The sequence below is a fragment of the Lissotriton vulgaris genome, chromosome 7 (genome assembly GCF_964263255.1).
Source record: "Lissotriton vulgaris chromosome 7, aLisVul1.2, whole genome shotgun sequence".
Taxonomy (NCBI): domain Eukaryota; kingdom Metazoa; phylum Chordata; class Amphibia; order Caudata; family Salamandridae; genus Lissotriton; species Lissotriton vulgaris.
Genome location: NC_141695.1, coordinates 607,461,219 through 607,484,078, shown reverse-complemented (window position 1 = coordinate 607,484,078; position 22,860 = coordinate 607,461,219). Strand labels below are relative to the sequence as shown.

General features: G+C 44.9%; 1 protein-coding gene across 2 annotated transcripts in view; it reads right to left on the bottom strand.

The window, feature by feature from the left end:
* Positions 1–22,860, bottom strand: part of RECQL5 (RecQ like helicase 5) — a 769,601-nt gene that overhangs the window by 81,503 nt on the left and 665,238 nt on the right. For both annotated transcript variants that reach the window (XM_086930748.1, XM_086930749.1), the window contains 3 exons: positions 5,581–5,677; positions 5,147–5,290; positions 1,779–2,506 (listed from right to left, as the gene is read on the bottom strand). In XM_086930748.1, coding sequence (XP_086786874.1) covers positions 1,779–2,506; positions 5,147–5,290; positions 5,581–5,677 — 969 coding nt within the window. The remainder of the gene's footprint in view (positions 1–1,778; positions 2,507–5,146; positions 5,291–5,580; positions 5,678–22,860) is intronic.

Sequence of the window (22,860 nt, the reverse complement as noted above, 5' to 3'; positions counted from 1 at the left end):
CTATTGTTACACAATATTAGGGACAACGACGCCTGCTGGAATTGCAAAGAAGAGGGTGGAGACCTCGAACACTTAATATTTAAATGCCCATGTGTCACCTCCTATTGGGACAGAATCTTCGATCTCATTTCCAAAGCCTTACACATCTCACTCCCGAGAGAGTTCTCAACCCTCGTACTGGGATTTACCAAAGCCGTCACACTCAATGATAATGATAAAGCCCTACTTGACCTACTGTTGACGGCGGCGATTAAAATCATACTGAATAATTGGAAAGACACGAGTAAGGCATCTTTCCCCCATTGGCTTAATTGGATCACTAACCTCAGAGGAGCCGATAATATAGCCCTTGCCTCTACCCCTTGGCGCCCACCACATAGAAAACTCTGGTCCTCAATAGACGACTACTTCGACTTACACATACCACCATGATTACCCGATGGAACTGCGCGCCTCTTGTATAGCCATCCACCCAACTCCGTTTCAGGGTTAATCTTGGTACAATAAAGCTAGTCAGCATGTTATTGTGTAATTTATGTTAAGATATGCTTTCGCACACTTGCCTTCATATCAGTGGACTGATGCAACTCTCCTATGTATATTTCATATGTATATTTCATATGTATATTTTTTCTAAGTACATTTATTTACTTATGTATACTCCTTATATGTATATTTTCACATGTTTTATTTTCATTTGTTCCTTTACCCTTATGCCCCCTTTTCATTTATCTATATGAATGTGTATACAGCTGTTCATCTCTTATACTTCTAATAAAAAACTTATGAACTTAAAAAAAAAAAAAAAGAAGGAACAACAATCCCCTGCGGTTTTAGCCTCTATGGCTGGCTGCGAGGATCCTACCTGAGACAGTCTGTCAAAGGAGATGAACTCGCAAAGCTATCGGAAGCACACGAAACATGACCTGACTGGTTCTGAATATATCCCAAAATAATTCTCTTTAGCGGTACCGGTCCATATTGCTAGCTTATCGTCCACTGTGCCAGCTTGAATGAGAATCCTGACTGGCTAACGTGCGCAGGTGTGCCATTAAAACTCTTGATAGTTTTACCTTTATTTTTAATAAACAGTTAATGGATTGCTATGCCAAACAGGCTATTTTGGAATGATTAGAAAGATTCAACCCCCACCCCAAAATAGGCATTTCCCTCTCAACCATTTAATGCTTTTATTAATAAATGTTTACTATTGTTTCGATGTAGTTTAGGTCGGTAATTCCAGGACATGGCATTGTCGTCAGGCGATGGAAGCACTCATGATAAAGACAAGATCCACAAATATTACAGGGTCGCTGCCTGGAGAACGCAGCACTGGAGGAACACAAGCAGAAGGATGCAAAAAGGACGCTATTGACTAATGAATGTGGTGATGAGTCGGATGATGCTGGTAGGTTACAGGGCAAGGACAACATAGTGCAGGGTTGTAACTGCCACTAATGACCCCAAGGGCGAGGAATTACAACAGGGGTAATAATCAAGTGTGTACATGGCCTGTGCAGAGTGTAATTCTGCAGCAGAAGAGAGCACACTCAAGGTACATGCATACGTGGGCAAAACGAGAGTGGAGAATGTGCAATAACAGGACTGCAGAAGGCACATGCACGGGTGTGGTGGTTGAGAGCAGACTGGTCATGCTTAAAGGTTGATCTGCTGACCTTTACAACCTCATTAATTTGTTTAACAGACAGAATAGTGGTCAGCAATATATTACCTACCTTTTTGAGCTTGATTCTCCCGTGGACACCTAAGTTCCTCACCTCTTTTCCACGTCAGCCTCCTCTGTATTATGGCACTTCACGTGGTCTAGGGAGTTCCCGGTCTCTGGTTCCTGGTGCTGATTGCTCAGCAGATTCTCATCTGTCCTTCCAAAACATGCAAGTCCAATGCCAGTCTGCCCATCCTCAACCACGGTCAGTGATTCCTTTTCCCTATGATGGACTGTAGCTGTGGCATCCTCTGTAACTAGGAAGACATTGTTCTCAGGAGTTTTGTTGTGGTGAGCAGGCGGAGGCTGTGCCCCTCTGATATTACAGTCCACCTCTTCATTCCCCTTGGGGATATTTACAGAAGTCCTGGTCTCTGATTTTACTCCAAGCTGGAAAAACTTGGAGATATTCTGGGAATCTTTTTTGGCTGCCTCTGCCAGCTGAAGTTGCTTTTTTCTAGGTTTGGGCTTTTTGGGACTATCAGACAAAAGAGCATTTTTTGAGTTTGTAGTGGATTCTTCCTTGGTGGGAAGGGAACACGCTTCCATGGTCTCCTGAGATTCTCCTGCGGTTTCCTCTATATTTTTGGGGGGACATACATTTTCATAAAGTGCTGAACTCGAGGAATCTTTCCAGGGTTGACTTTGCTCTGTGGTTGACGTGGAACTTGAAGTTGCTCCTTCAGTGTCTCCCGCCTTTGACTGCTTGAGCAGGTCAGAAGCAGTCTGAAACTGTCCTTGAGCACTACGCACACCAGCACCAATCCGTTTGGGTTTAAACTACATGAAGAGAAAAAGAATGAAATTTAATATAGGTTTGTTGAACAAAGTGAAATTATACAGCGCTTGCAAAAGATGATTGAAGAAGAGAGAAGGAAATGGGAGGAAGGGAAAAAGATTGCATACGGTTTCTTTCATTTAGATACATCTCTCTATCGGTCTTCTCTGTGACTCCTACAAGTAACATGTCTCTGTCCGCAGCTTCAGAAGAAAGTCTTTAGTTTACCATAAATGTTATTATATAGTTAATATCAAAGAACTTTAAAGAATTATGTTCTCACTGTACCTACCGAATAGCGTCCCATCACGTCTTCAAACAGAAACAGATTTGACCTTTGAATCACCTAGCCTCAGAGGGACAATGCAATTTGCAAAATGATTTAAGTAAATATTCACCATACCTCCAAAAAGATCTAATATTCGGTCATCTTTTCTGATAATAGCAAAAGGTCAGTAAGAAATATTTGCTCTATGACAGCCTGAGGTACGCAAGTTGCCACTTTACTTATTAGAAAAAGTTGATACCTGATTGCTTGAAGGCCACAAAATATGTCCATTCAACCTTAAAAGCAAATATATCTTGAACTAGATTGTTACTTTGATGTGTTAAAAATACCAAATGGAACAACCATACCAATTTGAGAAATGAAAATCAGATTAGGAGGAGCCTTTGCCTTAGGAGAACGATGAAGGCCATGACAGAACGTCCATTTAAAACGAGTGTCCCAAGCAGGGTCAAATAGCTCAACACTCTCTTCAGATCTGGACTCAACAGTCAATCGAGGAGCACAAGTCCCCAAGCTTACATACAAATCTTCTAAACCTAGCGGATTAGAACGTTTAGCCAGATAAATCATTGCTTAAATTTACCAACAAATCATCTGCAGAATTTAAAAAGACAATTTTCCCAAGGCAACAAATATATTAACACTGGGGAGATGCACTAGGATGAACTGAGAAACAGAATTAGGATCAATCTCCATTACTGAAATATTTTCCCCATTATAATTAATATTAAGCAGAGTACGCCATCTCCCAGATTGCCCACATCTAGACAATTTTATCGGCATTAAGAACATTCTCTGGTAAACATGTCCTGTAGCTGGCTGATGGTCAACAATATTCCACCCTAGTATCCTAAATCGAAATGTTTCAATGTAACAAATGAGCCGCACTTCAATCAATTTCTCTCCTAACTACATATTCCACTTGTGCCTAAGCACATTTACGCTTAAATAAGTCACATTTTTGATTGGTCTTTTCTGAAAAAGAAGTCTAGTTGGGAAAGCATCCTATCTTTTGGATCTGGATTGAAATAAGATATGCTAGTGACTGAGGGGCGATTCATATGGTTAATTTCTTATGACTGATAATCGAGAACAGGGACTATCATCCAAGTAATGTTCGAGGTTCGACATGAGGCAGGAAGAATATACTACAGAGTACAGTCTTGTGACAGTTTGAGAGATTGGGCAATGTCAAGAAGTGAATTTTCAAATATGGAAGCAGGGTTCTTTACCAGTATATTCTCCTAAAATGATTGGAATTACAAGGGGAAGGATGCAGGCTGACTTGTAATTTTGTCTTGAGAGGGTGATGAACTTGAGAAATAGCAACAAAATTCCGAACTGTCAATTTATATGCAACCTATGGACTCTGCCAAAATGTACTGTTACGGAATGTTCCTGGGGGCAGTAAGAGATGTGTGTTCAGGGTGTCGTGCTGTTTTTGTATTGCTGTATCCAGCTGAATGAACTCTGTTTTGGTACACAAATGAGTTTTACAAAATACTCAATTTGGTATTTTTTATATAAAATATATTGCGTAAATTGTTGCTACATAACAAAATATAAACATTCTTTATATTTCTAAAGCTGAATGGAATAGTAGGAGTGGCTTGTTCTATATATTTATATATTTAATTTATATAGCGCACTGCTCCTCCCCGAAGGGATATCTTGAAGCAATAGTGGACATACAAAATGCAGGGAAGCTTTATATCGAGGTTAATGATGGACTACTTTTCGTACATAAAACTTCTTAGCCTCTTGCGTAATGGGAGTAGCTTTGAAATTCCCCTCAAATAGGGTGGAAGAGCGTTCCAATGAGTAAGCTGCTAAGTGTGAACTGTACCTAGAGAGCATAATGTGGTTAGGTTGACATTTAACAAGATAAGCAGTGAAACCCTCATTCTAGCACTGAATACACTTTAGTTCGGATTTTTGTTGTTGCTTTTGTTGACCCATATACCCCTCTCCAGCTGAAAAATGTGGGGGTTCCTGTGAATTTTTCTGATGCTCAGGTTAGTCCTCAACCTCTATGAAAAGATGTCTCCCATTCGATATGACTTTTTAAGCAATGCAAGTGGGAACCTAGTGTGATATCAGGTTGAGCTACTAAAAATACAGTTTATGCTAAAAACAAAGTCGGATCCCACCCTACCCATTTTAGAGGTGGTAATAAAGAAGAGACATCTCCAGCTTTTCCCTACAAGTAAATTTACTGGGTAGCACTAGGAGATCCTGTACAGGACTAAACGTGTGTGATTGGGAATTGCATGAAATGTGTTCTTTCTATATCCATGTTCCATGGTCTCTTCCTTGCCATGCTGATTTCAAAACTCGCCCCACATGGACTAACCGAGTAGACTTGTGAAGCAGGAACAAAGCCATCTTCAAGTTCCGAGGCTGAAGACTCCTTTGCGGTCTCTCTGCTTTTTTCGTGCTCTGGTATGAGCGCAGAATACATTTCACCCACCTTTGACGCTTTGTTAATCTCCGCAACCTGAAAAGAGAGGGGAAATAAACCTCTTACTGCTGTATTAAAACTCAAATTAATCTCAACAGGCCTAGTCTCCCCACAGTAGATGGCACAAGTAGCAGCGGCTCTTCTGTGCTCTCGATGTAAAGGGTCTACACAATCTTCCACCATTACACCTACTCCTGCGTTCTTAGAGACTTGCCATCTCTTCTTCAATCTACTGCAGCTCTTAAGAGTAATTGAACCCCATCCCACCCCCCACAAGGCATTCTATGTCTTTTGTACTCCCACCCCCTCGGTCAGTGGTAGCATACTTTCTTCAGCATGGTCGCCTTATAGAGATTAACCATCTTGCTGCTCCGGAAAGCCTCATGTTCCATCTCCACAGCACGGGCTGCAGTGTCTAAATATCTGAAATTAAAAAGGACTTGGTTAGTGCAAATAGCTTGCTGAATGACACAAGAAGAAACATAACATGCAGATCACTGGAGGAGAACACATAAGATTCATCTGTTTGACAAAGCACATGGCTGACGTTTACATCCGGTATGTGACCGATCCTGACTCTGGACAGCAGCCCATAGCAGACCCTGTTTAGATACATCCACATTGTTTTATTCACAATGGGACTAGGTATACTCAATATACTTGACAACTGATCAATATCATAAACGGTTGTACAGTGCCCCGGGGGTGGGGGGGGAGGAGGAAGTGATCAGGTGAGGATGGTGTGATGGAAGGGAATTAGTGACAGTAAAATCAGCCAATTAGCAAAACTGTATTGACGAGTTAATTCTTATATACAAAACAAAGGACTGTTGGTTCAAAGCATAAATCAAAACATATCATACTTCACAGAATACAATAAATGTAAAAATATTGGTGTGAAGTTGATGACCAAACAGGTTATTGTCAACGTTTTCGACCCTCCAAAGTTCGCAGGGATTAGTGGTGCCCTTGCTGTGGGGTCTTCATCAGGACTAAATACGGGGCAGGCAACCTGATTCTTATACATAAAATAAAGGAGAAGTATATTAATTGATAATGGGATATACTTGCTGTTTGCAGCGCGCTGGCTGTTGCTACATTTTAAAATCTTTAGTTGCCATTTAAATATATTATTTGCGCCGCACTTTATTCTTGCGCCGTGTACCCTGTACTTTTAGCTTTGAGCGCTAGCGAGATCTTACCTGCACATTAAATGTGATTCTTCACCCTGCACTTGCAGGAATCAGGGCAGCTAGGGACCGAGACCGGGGGGCTTTTGCGGCCGCCATCTTTGAGAGGGCTTCGTGGCAGCCGATTTACGGGCGCCATCTTTGTTGGGGACTAGTTCCTCCCCTCACACTCCTCCCACGTCTGGAAGAGCGCGCAGGAGCGCATTTAAACGCCAGAACGATCGCGTGCAGGTAGACTTGCTGTTTGCAGCGCGCTGGCTGTTGCTACATTTTAAAATCTTTAGTTGCCATTTAAATATATTATTTGCGCTGCACTTTATTCCTGCGCCGTGTACCCTGTACTTTTAGCTTTGAGCGCTAGCGAGATCTTACCTGCACATTAAATGTGATTCTTCACCCTGCACTTGCAGGAATCAGGGCAGCTAGGGACCGAGACCGGGGGGCTTTTGCGCCCGCCATCTTTGAGAGGGCTTCGTGGCAGCCGATTTACAGGCGCCATCTTTGTTGGGGACTAGTTCCTCCCCTCACACTCCTCCCACGTCTGGAAGAGCGCGCAGGAGCGCATTTAAACGCCAGAACGATCGCGCGCAGGTAGACTTGCTGTTTGCAGCGCGCTGGCTGTTGCTACATTTTAAAATCTTTAGTTGCCATTTAAATATATTATTTGCGCCGCACTTTATTCTTGCGCCGTGTACCCTGTACTTTTAGCTTTGAGCGCTAGCGAGATCTTACCTGCACATTAAATGTGATTCTTCACCCTGCACTTGCAGGAATCAGGGCAGCTAGGGACCGAGACCGGGGGGCTTTTGCGGCCGCCATCTTTGAGAGGGCTTCGTGGCAGCCGATTTACGGGCGCCATCTTTGTTGGGGACTAGTTCCTCCCCTCACACTCCTCCCACGTGTAGGGCTACAAATTGTGGGTAGACGGTCGGAGCGCAGCGATGACGCGCAGCGGGTGCGCGCCGGAGGTGCGCCAGAGGTAAGCCCGTTTGCGCCCGTTCGCGCCCGTTCGCTCCCGGTGCGTTTGCCTCGACCTCCTACCGGATGTCGGACCCTCCTGCAGATTCTCAAGATCACCAGTCGGACACCAATGGGGGTAAGGACTGTTCTATGATCCTCCCTCCTCCCTTAGTCCTTTCTTGTGGTCTTCTGAATGTGCGATCTCTGGTAAAACACCATGCGGAAATTGCTCTTCTGATAGACTCTTTACATCTAGATGTCCTTTTCGTTACCGAAACTTGGACTAAGTCTGACTGTGCTGTGGAACTTGGGTGGGCCTGCCCGCCGGGTTACCTTATAAAACACTCCCCTCGAACAACTGGCAGGGGGGGGGGGGGGGGGGGGGGGGTATAGGCTACATATTTAGAGATTCAATCTCCTTCACTCAGTTGGAGGTTAAGGATGTACCGGGATTTGGGACCATGGGCTTTTCCATCACGGCTCCGAGTGGCACACTGGTATCAGGACTATTATGCTATAGGCCTCCCGTATCAACCACCACTGCCATTCAGCCATTGATTGATCTTATCTACGACCTCTCAAACTCCCATACTAGATTACTAGTGTTAGGTGATTTTAACCTCTGGCCTTCTGGCCCTCAAGATCTGGCATATAGAGAACTTTGCCAAGCATGTAGCAACATACAACTTGCACAGTTGGTCTCAGCACCTACCCACGTTAAAGGGCATACTCTAAACCTTGTATTTGCCGACAAAGATCTAGTCGTAGTGGGAGAGGTCACGGAGCAATGCTGGACTGATCATGCACTAGTTCAACTGTCTATCTCTCTGCCTGGTTCACTAAGGATAGGCGACCCAGGTGCCACTAAGATTAGTAGGCAATGGTCTCGTCTTCTGAAACTTCCAACTAGACCCATCCTGCTGCCCAGCCCATTTACGGTGAAGGACGGGGTGGATGAAAGCTATCAGGTCCTTTGCCAGCAGATTGTGACATCGCTGGACCAATTGGCTCCTTTAAGGAAAGTGAGGGACAGACCCAGAAGAACTAATGCCTGGTTCACTGAGGATCTTGGACAGCACAAACTTCGCTGTAAACAGGCGGAACGACTTTGGAGGAGAGACTATAGGGAGGCAGATAAGGTAGCATATAAAGCGACCTTGCAGGAATATAAGATTCAGCTGAAGAAGGCTAAGGCTCAATTTTTGGCAGACACGTTGGCCAAGGCCCCTAACAAATCGCAGGCTTTGTTTAAAGTGGTCAACAACCTAGCCAACCCATCTTGTACTGCTCCGGCTATCCCCGTCTCCCAGAAATTGTGTGACGCTGTGGCCTCTGCGTTTGAGGAGAAGATTAAGAAAATCCTGAGTGGACTTCAGATCTCTGGTCAGCCTACATCTTTTCTGCCCCTCCTCGCAGAACCTCCTCCCGCGGAGACCCAGCTGTCCTGTTTTCCTAGTCCTTCCCTGGAGGAATTCTGCCTTCTGGCGAACAGTGTGTCTTCAGGATCACCACTTGATGCTATGCCCCACAAGATCTGGAAGGCATTTCAAACCGAGCTATTTCCACCACTCCACGCCATTTGCTGCCAGTCACTGAGCACAGCAGTAGTTCCAGACAGCTGGAAGAGGGCAATTGTGACTCCATTGCTGAAGAAGGCCTCCTTGGACCCTTCAAGCCCGGCCAATTACAGGCCTATTTCGCTTCTGCCTTTTATAATAAAGGTTGTGGAGAAGTGAGTCACGAAAACATTAACCAGCTTTCTGGAAAAAAACTCCTGCCTGGATACTTCACAGTTTGGCTTTAGGCCAGCTCACAGCACGGAGGCTGCTTTGGTCACCGTGTTGGACGATCTACGAGCGCGGGTCGACATGGGCAAGTCAGCATTTTTAGTGCTGCTTGACATGTCGGCCGCGTTCGACACGGTGGACCATGCAGTACTACTGGACCGTCTCCGGAGCACAGGAGTAACTGGCCTGGCCTTGAGATGGATAACATCTTATCTCAGTGACAGACAGCAGGCAGTAGCATTACCACCTTTTCGCTCTGCCATGCAGCAAGTGGGTCAGGGTGTCCCCCAGGGGTCGGCGATCAGCCCGATCCTGTTTAATCTGTACTTGCGACGACCTCTGGTTGCCCTGATAAAGTCATTCGGCATATCTGTCATCAATTATGCTGATGACACTCAATTGATTTTTTCATTTGAGGGTACCAGGGCAATATCGAGAGACACCTTCCACTGCTGCATGGCAGCCACAGCAGAGTGGCTGCGAGCCAACTCGCTTCAATTTAATGGATCCAAAACGGAGGTTCTCCATTGCTCCTTAGACCGTACCCCTCGTCCGCTTCCGGACGATTTTTGGCCTACATCTATTCCAGGTACGGTAGAGGCTGCCGAGTCGGCCCGTAATTTGGGAGTTTTGTTTGAATCCAATCTGCAGCTTGAGGCCTTTGTGAACAGAACCGTAGCGGGCTGTATGGGCGTACTTCGTGCCCTACGCAAGATCCTACCGCTTCTCCCCAAGGAAGCAAGGGCAGAGGTAGTGCGCAGTTCTATTCTTAGTCGATTTGATTACTGCAACGCACTACTTCTGGGAGCACCAAAAACCTTGATTCTAAAGCTTCAGAGGATCCAAAATATAGCGGCGAAATTGGCCCTTTCCCGTCCTCGATCTGCCTCTTCCTCCGGCGCACTAGCAGACCTTCATTGGTTACCCATCCAAGAGAGAATCTCCTTCAAGGCGCTCTGTCTCGTCTTTAAGGCCTTGCACGGACAGGGGCCGATACCGCTCCAAAACCTTTTCTTCTGGTATCGCGCTGCCAGACCCCTAAGATCCTCCTCCGCGTTTCTGGTGACGGTCCCCAGGATCAATAGAGTGAGGATGGGTGGGCGTGCTTTTCGCTTTACGGCCGCCACTCTCTGGAACACCCTCCCGTTGACACTGAGGGGTAGACAAGATTTTATCCCTTTTAAAAAGGACCTTAAGACCTTTTTGTTCCCTAGAGCAATGTAATTGGTAGCATGCCCGCAGGACAGACGCAGTCTCAGCGCCAGGATACCCTTTGGGTGGCAGCCGCGCTTAACAAGTAATTAAATAAATAAATACCTCATATTGTATTAATCAAGACCAATTAAAGCACACAAAATCTAGGGATTACCGATACGTTTATTGCTCATGTTATAAATACATGACTAATTAGACATCACCACATGGTGATTCATATCAGAAGAAAATCTGAGATTGGTAGGGACTCTGGGTAACAAAAGCGTCATAGTACTATAGGACAAATCCACATGCATTGGAATAGATATAAATATAAAGAGCGGTTGGAGCTATGCGCCAGCCCGAGGGCGGTGACTATGGCAAATTCTAAGACAGGATAATGAGCATATTATCATAATTCAATCGGGAATTGCGTGGTTATCAATTGTCGCCGTTCACCTTAGTTGGCAGGTAGATTAGCGCAAAGACTAAAAATGTGGTAATCACAAGGGATCACTCCGCGGTGTCTGTGAAAGAACACGAGGAGCAGATGAAATATGAGCTTGTTTAGATGGGACAACAAATTAAGAACCAAGATATAGAACGGGCATACCCAGGTAATGGAATGGTATGGCACGAGTTCAACAGTATTATTCAAAGTCGGTCGTTCAGTAATATCTGTGAACGAACATAGGGAGCCAGTCATTCTCATACGTTACAAAAAGGGCAAAACATACACGGCATTATTGACCCGAGTCCGAGGGCTTACCCAAAGTCGAGGTGTCTCGGAATTCGGGTCCGCAGGTATAAGGACTCCGTTGTATCTAAGGGACAATGTGAGGGGGGACCATTAGTACCGCCCGATGTCACGAAAGGCCCAGGTTTAAGAAAGAGAATGAGGTACACTTACCCCCAGCCGAGTGTATCTGGCAGAAAAACGCCGCTCGTATTCGCAATGGCGAGCCGAGTTTCCTGATTCTGATATTACCATGGTAACCGTACCACGTGATTCAGGACTAACGTATAGACATGGAAGACAGACTCCGCGCTGTTAGTTAAATGACAAGGTTCTCGATTGTCATATGTCCATAATATTGACAGTATTAGTACAAACATGACATTAATAAATGATTTAGATTGTAATTAATATGTCAACAATAGAAATTGGTAAATGTCAACTTTGCACCCAAAATACATAATCGACGCTTATTATCTTGATTATATAAAGTGCAACGATAGAGATTTTGGAAAAACAAATAATGTTAAATCACGGATAATGTAAACATTTGGTACTGCGTTAATCAGCAAGGACCGTTACATTTGAAAGTGGCTAGAACATGGATACGATATATGCATAGGGGTCCCAGACCGGACACAGAATTATTTACAATTTTTTTTATTTTACACCACCCTGTTTAGATACAGCAGAATATTTCAGGTCTGGTTGGCCCACATCAGAACACTGCAGAACTTAAGAAGAACAACAGAAAACAGCAAAAATCACCAAGCAGCACTGCCAGAAGCCTTGGGGGTGGGTGGGGAAGAGTTCACCTGCCTTGGGTTTAGTGAGAGACAAAAACTCCTACCACCCCCAGGTATTCACTGAAGTCACAACCTTAAAAAGTCAAAGTAATAAAGAAAAGGCTACAAAATAATCAAATCATTTATAAGTAGAAACAAATCATTATGCAACAGTAGTAAAAAATTAGGCCAGCTCATTAATTGGGTAAGTGTGGGAAACCGATTTCGACTTTACTGTAGAGAAGACATGGATTCCAAAATATACATAGAAGGTGTCATGCAATGTACTTTTCAAATACACACAATTTAATTTTCTTCAAAGAACTTAATAAACACTGAAAAGACTTACTCAGAAGTAATGCCATCAACATGCCCCAGATGTGCGTGAGGGAAGCAGGGTTTTACCACATGGCATTAGTAAAATACTGGAAGGGCTTGCAGCGCACCCAGAGACTGCATTAAGGTTATACACACCCATGGGATGCCTTTTGGGATTGTTCCCCCCATGAAATGACAAGCATTTGCAATGCAATAGGTCTCGCATTAGGAAAGTGTGAGCTATTGGTATTGTAAATGACAATTTTTTTAAAGATGTGTTGTCTTTGAAAATATATAAATGAATAGCATTGTTATTCACAAAGCCAATAGCTTACACTTTCCTAATGCGAGTCCAATTGGCTATGGCAATGCTTGTTGGTAGCAAACAAGGACAGTGCTGTTGTGGTGCTGAGTGATGATGTGGTTGGGCTGAGTGATGTGGTGGTGCCCCAGAGTAATGTGGTGGTGCCCCAGAGTAATGTGGTGGTGCCCCAGAGTAATGTGGTGGTGCCACAGAGTAATGTGGTGGTGCCCCTCAGTGGTGCCCCTGGGTGATGTGGTGGTGTCCCCGGGTGATGTGGTGGTGTCCCCGGGTGATGTGGTGGTGCCACAGAGTAATGTGGTGGCGCCACAGAGTAATGTGGTGGCGCCACAGAGTAATGTGGTGGCGCCACAGAGTAATGTGGTGGCGCCACAGAGTAATGTGGTGGCGCCACAGAGTAATGTGGTGGCGCCACAGAGTAATGTGGTGGCGCCACAGAGTAATGTGGTGGCGCCACAGAGTAATGTGGTGGCGCCACAGAGTAATGTGGTGGCGCCACAGAGTAATGTGGTGGCGCCACAGAGTAATGTGGTGGCGCCACAGAGTAATGTGGTGGCGCCACAGAGTGATGTGGTGGCGCCACAGAGTGATGTGGTGGCGCCACAGAGTGATGTGGTGGCGCCACAGAGTGATGTGGTGGCGCCACCGAGTGATGTGGTGGCGCCACCGAGTGATGTGGTGGCGCCACCGAGTGATGTGGTGGCGCCACCGAGTGATGTGGTGGCGCCACCGAGTGATGTGGTGGTGCCACCGAGTGATGTGGTGGTGCCACCGAGTGATGTGGTGGTGGTGCCCCCGAGTGATGTGGTGGTGCCCCCGAGTGATGTGGTGGTGCCCCCGAGTGATGTGGTGGTGCCCTCCGAGTGATGTGGTGGTGTCTCCGAGTGATGTGGTGGTGCCCCCCGAGTGATGTGGTGGTGCCCTCCGAGTGATGTGGTGGTGTCCTCCGAGTGATGTGGTGGTGTCTCCGAGTGATGTGGTGGTGTCTCCGAGTGATGCGGTGGTGTCTCCGAGTGATGCGGTGGTGTCTCCGAGTGATGCGGTGGTGTCTCCGAGTGATGCGGTGGTGTCTCCGAGTGATGCGGTGGTGTCTCCGAGTGATGCGGTGGTGTCTCCGAGTGATGCGGTGGTGTCTCCGAGTGATGCGGTGGTGTCTCCGAGTGATGCGGTGGTGTCTCCGAGTGATGCGGTGGTGTCTCCGAGTGATGCGGTGGTGTCTCCGAGTGATGTGGTGGTGTCTCCGAGTGATGTGGTGGTGTCTCCGAGTGATGTGGTGGTGCCCCCGAGTGATGTGGTGGTGCCCCCGAGTGATGTGGTGGTGCCCCCGAGTGATGTGGTGGTGCCCCCGAGTGATGTGGTGGTGCCCCCGAGTGATGTGGTGGTTCCCCCGAGTGATGTGGTGGTTCCCCCCGAGTGATGTGGTGGTGTCCCCCGAGTAATGCGGTGGTGTCCACGAGTGATGCGGTGGTGTCCCCGAGTGATGCGGTGGTGTCCCCGAGTGATGCGGTGGTGTCCCCGAGTGATGCGGTGGTGTCCTCGAGTGATGTGGTGGTGTCCTCGAGTGGTGTGGTGGTGTCCTCGAGTGGTGTGGTGGTGTCCTCTAGTAATGTGGTGGTGTCCTAGAGTAATGTGGTGGTGTCCTAGAGTAATGTGGTGGTGTCCCCGAGTGATGTGGTGGTGGCCCCCAGTGATGTGTTGGTGTCCCCGAGTGATGTGTTGGTGTCCCCGAGGGATGTGGTGGTGTCCCCGAGGGATGTGGTGGTGTCCCCGAGTGATGTGGTTGTGTCCCCGAGTGATGTGGTGTAATGTAAATGTATAGGCATTTATATAGCGCACTACTTACCCGTAGGGTCCCAAGGCGCTTCGACCGCTGCGAAACCCTTCCTGGCTTCCCTGAGAGATGGTCCCTTAATGGGGATCTCCAGGGTGAGACCAGGCATCCCCGGCGGTCTGGTGGGGCCGTTAGTGAAGATGAGGCAAGCTAATGCCCAGAGTTGCAGAGTGTGATCGCTGATCAGAGTGGGCACCGAGGCGAGAGAATTATCGAGTCCGCTGACCCTGGTCCAGAAACCTGCCGCGCCGGGAATCGAACCCTGGTCCCGGGCTGTCCTCTGCTCTCGGGTCTGCCGCCTCTAACCAGTGAGCCACACTACTTCACTCAGGGACACCACCACTTCACTCAGGGACACCACCACATCACTCAGGGGCACCACCACATCCCTGGTGGTGTTCCCGAGTGATGTGGTGGTGTTCCCGAGTGATGTGGTGGTGTTCCTGAGGGATGTGGTGGTGCCCCTGAGTGATGTGGTGGTGTCCCTGAGTGATGTGGTGGTGTCCCCGAGTGATGTGGTGGTGTCCCCGAGTGATGTGGTGGTGCCCCTGAGTGATGTGGTGGTGTCTCTTTTCAAATCCAGCGTCAGCTTCAGTCTGAAAGTCCTGCTTTCAGTTTATAATAAAGACGTGGATGGATTGTGCATTTGATGGCAACCGAACGCCTCTGCTTTCAAGCTGTTTCGCATGAGGCTATTTTTAATGTGTTGGCGAAAAAGGCTTACTTTTACCTCATAAATGCAAAGGGCACAAAATACAGATTTCAAGTTGCATTGGGCCGAAGCCGGCGCGCAATCCGAAACACATACTGCTGTGCGCGGCCTATATGTTTAAGGGAGCAAGCACTGTGCTCGTTTATCAAAGCTCAGCCAGTTAACTATGCTAACAACTTGTGTCAACAGAGTCTCCGAAATTGTTGTAAATTATTAGTCAACTAAGCAGATGTGTGTAGTTTTTAAAGTGTTGTTGTCTGCTTACAGAGTGATTGTTGATGAAAGGTTCGGCGATTTTACTTTACTCAAAGGAAATGTAAAGTTCAACAAGCTCTCGGCATTTCTGTGGCGGGGGAGCAGGGGAGCGGCGTTCCTTTGAAGTCGGAAGGGTGGGAGGGAAAGAGCATATGGGGTGTGAGCGATAACGAAAGTAAGAGGGGGAGCAGGAAGTGAGGCCGAGCGCGCGCTGGAGAAGCTTCGCGCTTGAATGCTTCACATGCACTGGGCGTAATCCGCACTTCAAAACCCTCTTGGTAGAATTTGCTGGGAGCCCTCAATATCTCTCGCCAGCAATGCGCAAGTGCATTGGCAGGCCGAGACCTAAAAAAAGGAAGGTTATACAGTCATGGATTTGGAATTAATAATGAGCAAATAAACTACTGCCATAAACTGAAAATCAGCTCTAGGCTTATAATAGCAATATGGAAAGATGTCCACAAGCTGGCAAAGATGAGCAGTAAGGCACTGCCCAGAGAAGCAGCTGGGGTCAGTTAATACACATGGTTATGAAAACCTCTTTAGTTGTTTGTTTACTACTACAAAGTCAACTATGGGTAGTATTCCAGTGTACAACAGACAAGATAGAAAGCTATCTAAAGCAGATATAAAAATAACAAGAACAAAACAGAACAAGCAATGGCAAAGCCAAAAGGTCTGGTGTTGGCTGCCATCCTTCTGGCTTCATTAATCCTCGTTTTGTTTTCTCATTTTTACAAAACGTTATTGTTGAGGAATGTGCTGAGCCCTCAATCTTAAAAAAAAGCACCTAAAGGCAAATTTTTAGGGGCTTAAAAAGCATGTTTTAAACAGTAGTCCCTGGCATTTAAGGGCACTTCTATGTGTAGAGGTGCTCCTTACTTAACGGCAGAATGACATCACTCACAATGAAGCAAGCCAATGGCTGAAGAGGGTCGACCCACTGCTCCATACTGTAATGGGTGGGAAGAAAAATGCGAATGACACAGTAACAGACCAATGCGTAACGTGGGTTGGCTAAAAGCCCTCATGAGTAAGTATTAAAAAAAAGTATTGGCTACCGCCAGACCTGAAGAAAATAGTTATGCTTCAAGAGAAGGGATAACGGATTTACCAGAAAAAGTGTACTTTCCGCAGAGTGAAAGACGGAACAAAAGAATTTTAATTGTACTCATGTGTTATTTTAATACTAAGCACTTTGTAAAAATAATCTATGTAATGGAATGTAATCATAATGTAACAAACTGTAAAACCCAATAAAACAAGGCTGGGGGAAAAAACTGTTGCCATGAACAGCTGTTTATTTATTTATAAAGTTTAATATAGCACAAACAAAATCCTGAAGGATATCAGAGCGCTTCACAATATGATGGGAGGAAGAACATAAATGCAATATGAACAGAGAGAGAGAGAGAGTGAGAGAGAGAGAGAGAGAGAGAGAGAGAGAGAGAGAGAGAGAGAGAGAGAGAGAGAGAGAGAGAGATAGAGATAGAGAGAGAGAGAGAAAAGGCAAAAAACAGACTGGAATGGTCGCAGAGTGCGGGACAATTGCACCCAGGAGGGTAATACAATAATCAGTTGTTCACAGCCAACGAAGAGGGGTCACAGTGTGCATTAAAGAATAGCTGTTACAAATGGAGGTAACAAGATAGTGGGAACAATGTTAACGATCAAGTGAGCCTATCCCTCTTAGGGTAAGAATTTGTTCATTAGGAATCGTTTAGCTTCCAATTTGAAAGTCTTTGTTGAAGAGATTCTGCGTACCTCCGGTGGAAGAGATTTCCATATCTTTGGTGCAGCGCCGGAGAAAGCTTGGTGACAAGTTCTTTTTTTGTTAAGGGTGAGTGGTTTCAAGAGGAAGGTAGCGGCGCTTCTTGAGGCTCTAAAAGCAGAGGATAGTTCAAGTTTTTGCGCAAGGTACCTGGGAGCATTGAAGTGAAGAGCTTTGTGTGCTAGAACGGCAATCATTAACTGAATTCGTGCTTCGTAGGACAGCCATTTGAGAGATTTTAGGATGGGGATATATGTTCGTATCATTTGGTACCTGTAACCAGTCTAGCCGCCGTGTTCAGTGATGAACTTAGTGGAGCCAGGGCGTATTTGGGAAGGCCACGGAGGGTAGCACTGCTGTAGTCTAGCCTCGGCAAGACAAGTGTTTGGGCCACCTGCTTGAAATCATTTAGTGGAAGGAAAGGTTTTATATTTATGAGTGACCTCAACAAGTGGTTTGCTCCCTTACATACATTGCTGATATGATTTTTCATATTCAGGTGCTTGTCCATGGTGACTTCGAGAGATTTTGCGGAGTCTATAATGAGAGGAGTGCAATTAAAAGCAGTGAGGTGACTCAGCCATAGGTCAAGCTTGGGGATGTGGTTCGGAGGGGATATGAGCACGAATTCCATTTTGGAAGTGTTAAGCAGGAGATGGTTCTCTGTTAACCAGTGTTGAGAGAGATGATGTTTTCCAGGGATGAGATTTTAAAATAGAGTTGCGTGTTGTCTGCATACATGTGGAAGAGAATGTTCATGGAGTTTAATGAGTTAGCGAGAGGTTCCACGAAAAGGTTGAAGAGGATAGGAGATAGAGCGGTCCCTTTGGGGACCCCCATGAGTACAGGAGAGGCCTAGGAGAGAGAGTGGTTTGTCTTGACTCTTTGTGATCTGTGATGTAGGAAAGACAAGAACCATTGTAGCACCTGATCAGCAAAACCCATTCAGTTTTGCAGGATGGAGGTGGTCATGATTAACCGTGTCGAATGCGGAGGAAACGCCAAGGAGAATCAGGAGGCAGGATTTGTTTTTGTCAAGCATTTTTAAAATGTTATCCATAACGTGAGTGAGAGCCGATTCGGTGCTGTGCCCCTTCCTAAAACCAGATTGATGCTGGTTTAGGAGTTGATAATTCAGATACAGTCATTCTGAATAATAATAAATAATGCAGTGCATAACCCCATTAACCGTGCGGTACACATCTTGAAGTTTTGGGCCCTAGATTGTGTGTGACCTATCCGAAGGATTACAGCCTCTTTTTGTTTTCACTGCAACATGAAACGTGTCATTACAGCACGAGAGAATGGGGTCATCCTCATTTGGTATGTTCAAGAGTTCCAAGGGTGAGACTTCTGTATGAAACCCCTCAGTATGTCAAGTCAAGTCAAGTCATAAAATTTGTATAGCGCACTACATACCCAGAGGGTTTCAAGGCGCTTAGGAAGGGGAGGAGGATTATTTGTCAAATATCCACGTTTTAAGCTGCTTTCTGAACGTTAGGTGGTTCTGGGTGAGGCGAAGGTAAGCGGGGAGTGAGTTCCATGTTTTAGCAGCCAGGTATGAAAAGGATCTGCCTCCCATGGTGGTCTTGTTGATGCGAGGTACAGTGGCGAGGGCTTGGCTGGAAGAACGTAGTTGGCGGGAGGGGGTGTAGAAGGACAGTCGAGCGTTGAGGCAATCTGGTCCGATGTCGTAGAGTGATTTGTGTGCGTGGGTAAGCAGTCGGAAAGTGATTCTCTTATTGACGGGTAGCCAGTGGAGGTCTTTAAGGTGACCAGAGATGTGTTCGTTGCGTGGGATGTCTAGTATGAGCCTGGCTGAGGCGTTTTGGATTCGTTGGAGTTTCTTCTGGAGTTTAGCGGTGGTACCTGCGTAGAGGGTGTTTCCGTAGTCCAGTCGGCTCGTGACCAGAGCGTGGGTGACTGTTTTCCTTGTTTGAGTTATTTAGAACTGTCTCTTAAGTCTAGATTTCATCTTCATGCACTGCTAAGACTATAGATTTTCTCGTTGGCACAGTATGGGCGTACACTACTAAATTTCACCATCAACTTGAGCTTCAGAGGACTATTGAGTTATGTACTGCTCTGGTAGAGCGCCTTCAGCATGAATATCAGATCCTTGACCCGGCTATGCACTGCTATGGGGAAACGAAGAAAATGAATTTCTCTCCCAGTGTTCTGGTGGTTCCAAATGACATTCGACACCTCCAGCTTCCCATCTATAATTCTGTATGTTGTTATAACTTCCAAAACTCGCTCTCCACTGCTGCGTCATGTATGTTAGGAAGGCATTATTAATGCACTTTTGATCCCAACATCATAGACAACTTGACCACTTCTCTCATCTATATCACTCAGTATGGAACAACTCTGTTATTGATGACCACATAGCTAGCATTGATCATTTTTTAATATTTTCCTTTCCTCTTTAAAACGGCATCTAACAGCAAGTTGAATCTTTCCCATTTCCATAATTCTGAGCCCGACTGCGCAAGTGCACATATAAGTAGCAATCACACCAAAAACGTGCTACAGTTTAAGGCTAATGTTACTTACCTAGTAAGCATCTGTTCTTGGCTGTAGATTCACATGTAGATTCACATGCTTTGTATACTCCTGCCATCTAGTGTTGGGTCCGGATGTTTGCAAGTTGTTTTTCTTTGAAGAAGTCTTTCTAGTCACAAGGTAAGTGACTCCTCCTTTCGGTGATAGTGTGCATGGGCATCCACTCCATTGTTAGATTGTTTTCCTGCAGAGGGTGAGAATGGAGTTAATAAGTAAAGGATAGAGATGTCCATGCGTAAGTATATAGAGTAAGAGAGAGAACTGCAACAGATACAGGTACCCGGGAGGCAGGTGGACGCATGTGAATCTATTTCAATGTAATATACAAGGGTCTCCTCTGACATCTAAGGTATGTGAAGTTTGTTCTGCTACAGAATCAGGTTGAGGGAAGAATTCTGGTAATGAAAGACAGAAACTACCTTAGGTAGAAACTTGGGGCTAGCACGAAGAACCACTTTGTCTCTGTGAAGTTGGAAAAAAGGCTCTTCTATGGTTAGTGCCTGTAATTCCCCTACCCTCCTTAGCGAAATGATGGCGATGAAGAAAGCCATTTTCCAAGAATGAAACTGTGGCTCACTTTTATGCATGAGTTCAAAAGGTGGGCCCATCAATTTTGTGAGGACTACAAAAAGATCCTAATAGGGTCCGTCCAGCACTCTTTTGCTTCACTTATTCTTACTTAAATCTCATTCGTTGTTGTGCACTGCTACCTTTGGTGGTTTAGTCTCAAACCACTTCTTTCAATGTCTTGCGAAAAGTGAGACACCGGGGAGTCCCGATGCCTATGGTAACATCCTGCACACTTTCACATGAACCACTGGGTTCTCCTCTGGTGTATATGTATATCAAAAATAATGATAATTCAAACTGTATTCATTTGTGTCAATATTCTTTGTTTATTCTTTCTTTTTCATTCACTTGAATCCTTATGTTTTCAAAACAATCTTGTATCTCATCTCCCATTTACCCAATGCATTTCGGGTCTATGGTGACCCTTCTTCGGGGGTCTCTAGTAAAGAAAATCAAGAAAAGGTCGCAATCAGCCCTTAAACTTAGATTACATTAGTACATAATATATTGCGTTTATACAATGTGAACAAACATCTATAATTCTCCAAACAACCTGTTTGTACCATCACAGTCACTATTTACATCCCTCATCCTTCTTTGTATCAGCGCTAAAAAAATTTTCAGACACCAAAAAAGCCAAATTTAACCAAAACTAATAATAAAGCCCCAGGCTAGAAAATTATGCTGACTAACATTCCGCTGTTCCGTTGAAATAAATCGAAGTTTACTTAAATAAACATTATTAGCGCGCATTCTGTGCCTCCCTCGCTTGTGTACTTACTGGGAAATGAAAAGTGGAAAGCGTCCCTCGCTTACGTGTTCTCAACGAATCCGCTGTTACCTACCATTCTGAGTGTCGCCCTTTAAAGCTCTCTGCGCGCTGATTGGCTTAATTAGCGATCACATGATCGCGACCTCGGACTGTGTAGTCCTAATTCTATATTATTTCATTTATGTTATTCCGCTCTCCGTAGATGAGGATTTTCACAAATTAGCGCTGCTATAAAACTTATCTAATTTAAAGGAGAATTATTATTCTGGCACAACTATATCATGCATAGTTTTCAATCATTTTCGTTCAGCGTTTTACACACATAATATTTACAATGCGGTGTTATTCAATATTATGTTGCGTGACTAGGTTCACACATGATGAAAAACGATATAAAATATAATAAAACAACTCATATTGACTTTGGTGTCGGCCATTTTGGATAGGGAAAGATTCATAGTCATGCAGGAAAAATAAACTCGGCTTCTCACAGTGTCTTTATAGAAAACAGGATAATTCTATCCTGTCATTGAGTCCATTAGGTTGTAGGCTGCCCATTTTCTTTATCCAGAAGTACTCTAATCTTAGTCTCGAAATATGAGTGTCTCTTTCAGGATGATATTTGATGACTTCCAGTATTGTGAAGCGAAGTTGTGCTATGTTGTGCCCGGCTTCTCCCATAAATCACATTCTTCGTATCAAGTGTCCATGTGGAAAATTGTATATAGGACAGACAGAGAGAAAAATCAAAATAAGAATAACTGAACATAAAAGCAATATTCGGTTGAAAAATATGAAATCCACACTGGCTACACACTGGCAAGAAGCCGGGCACAACATAGCACAACTTCGCTTCACAATACTGGAAGTCATCAAATATCATCCTGAAAGAGACACTCATATTTCGAGACTAAGATTAGAGTACTTCTGGATAAAGAAAATGGGCAGCCTACAACCTAATGGACTCAATGACAGGATAGAATTATCCTGTTTTCTATAAAGACACTGTGAGAAGCCGAGTTTATTGTTCCTGCATGACTATGAATCTTTCCCTATCCAAAATGGCCGACACCAAAGTCAATATGAGTTGTTTTATTATATTTTATATCGTTTTTCATCATGTGTGAACCTAGTCACGCAACATAATATTGAATAACACCGCATTGTAAATATTATGTGTGTAAAACGCTGAACGAAAATGATTGAAAACTATGCATGATATAGTTGTGCCAGAATAATAATTCTCCTTTAAATTAGATAAGTTTTATAGCAGCGCTAATTTGTGAAAATCCTCATCTACGGAGAGCGGAATAACATAAATGAAATAATATAGAATTAGGACTACACAGTCCGAGGTCGCGATCATGTGATCGCTAATTAAGCCAATCAGCGCGCAGAGAGCTTTAAAGGGCGACACTCAGAATGGTAGGTAACAGCGGATTCGTTGAGAACACGTAAGCGAGGGACGCTTTCCACTTTTCATTTCCCAGTAAGTACACAAGCGAGGGAGGCACAGAATGCGCGCTAATAATGTTTATTTAAGTAAACTTCGATTTATTTCAACGGAACAGCGGAATGTTAGTCAGCATAATTTTCTAGCCTGGGGCTTTATTATTAGTTTTGGTTAAATTTGGCTTTTTTGGTGTCTGAAAATTTTTTTAGCGCTGATACAAAGAAGGATGAGGGATGTAAATAGTGACTGTGATGGTACAAACAGGTTGTTTGGAGAATTATAGATGTTTGTTCACATTGTATAAACGCAATATATTATGTACTAATGTAATCTAAGTTTAAGGGCTGATTGCGACCTTTTCTTGATTTTCTTTACTAGAGACCCC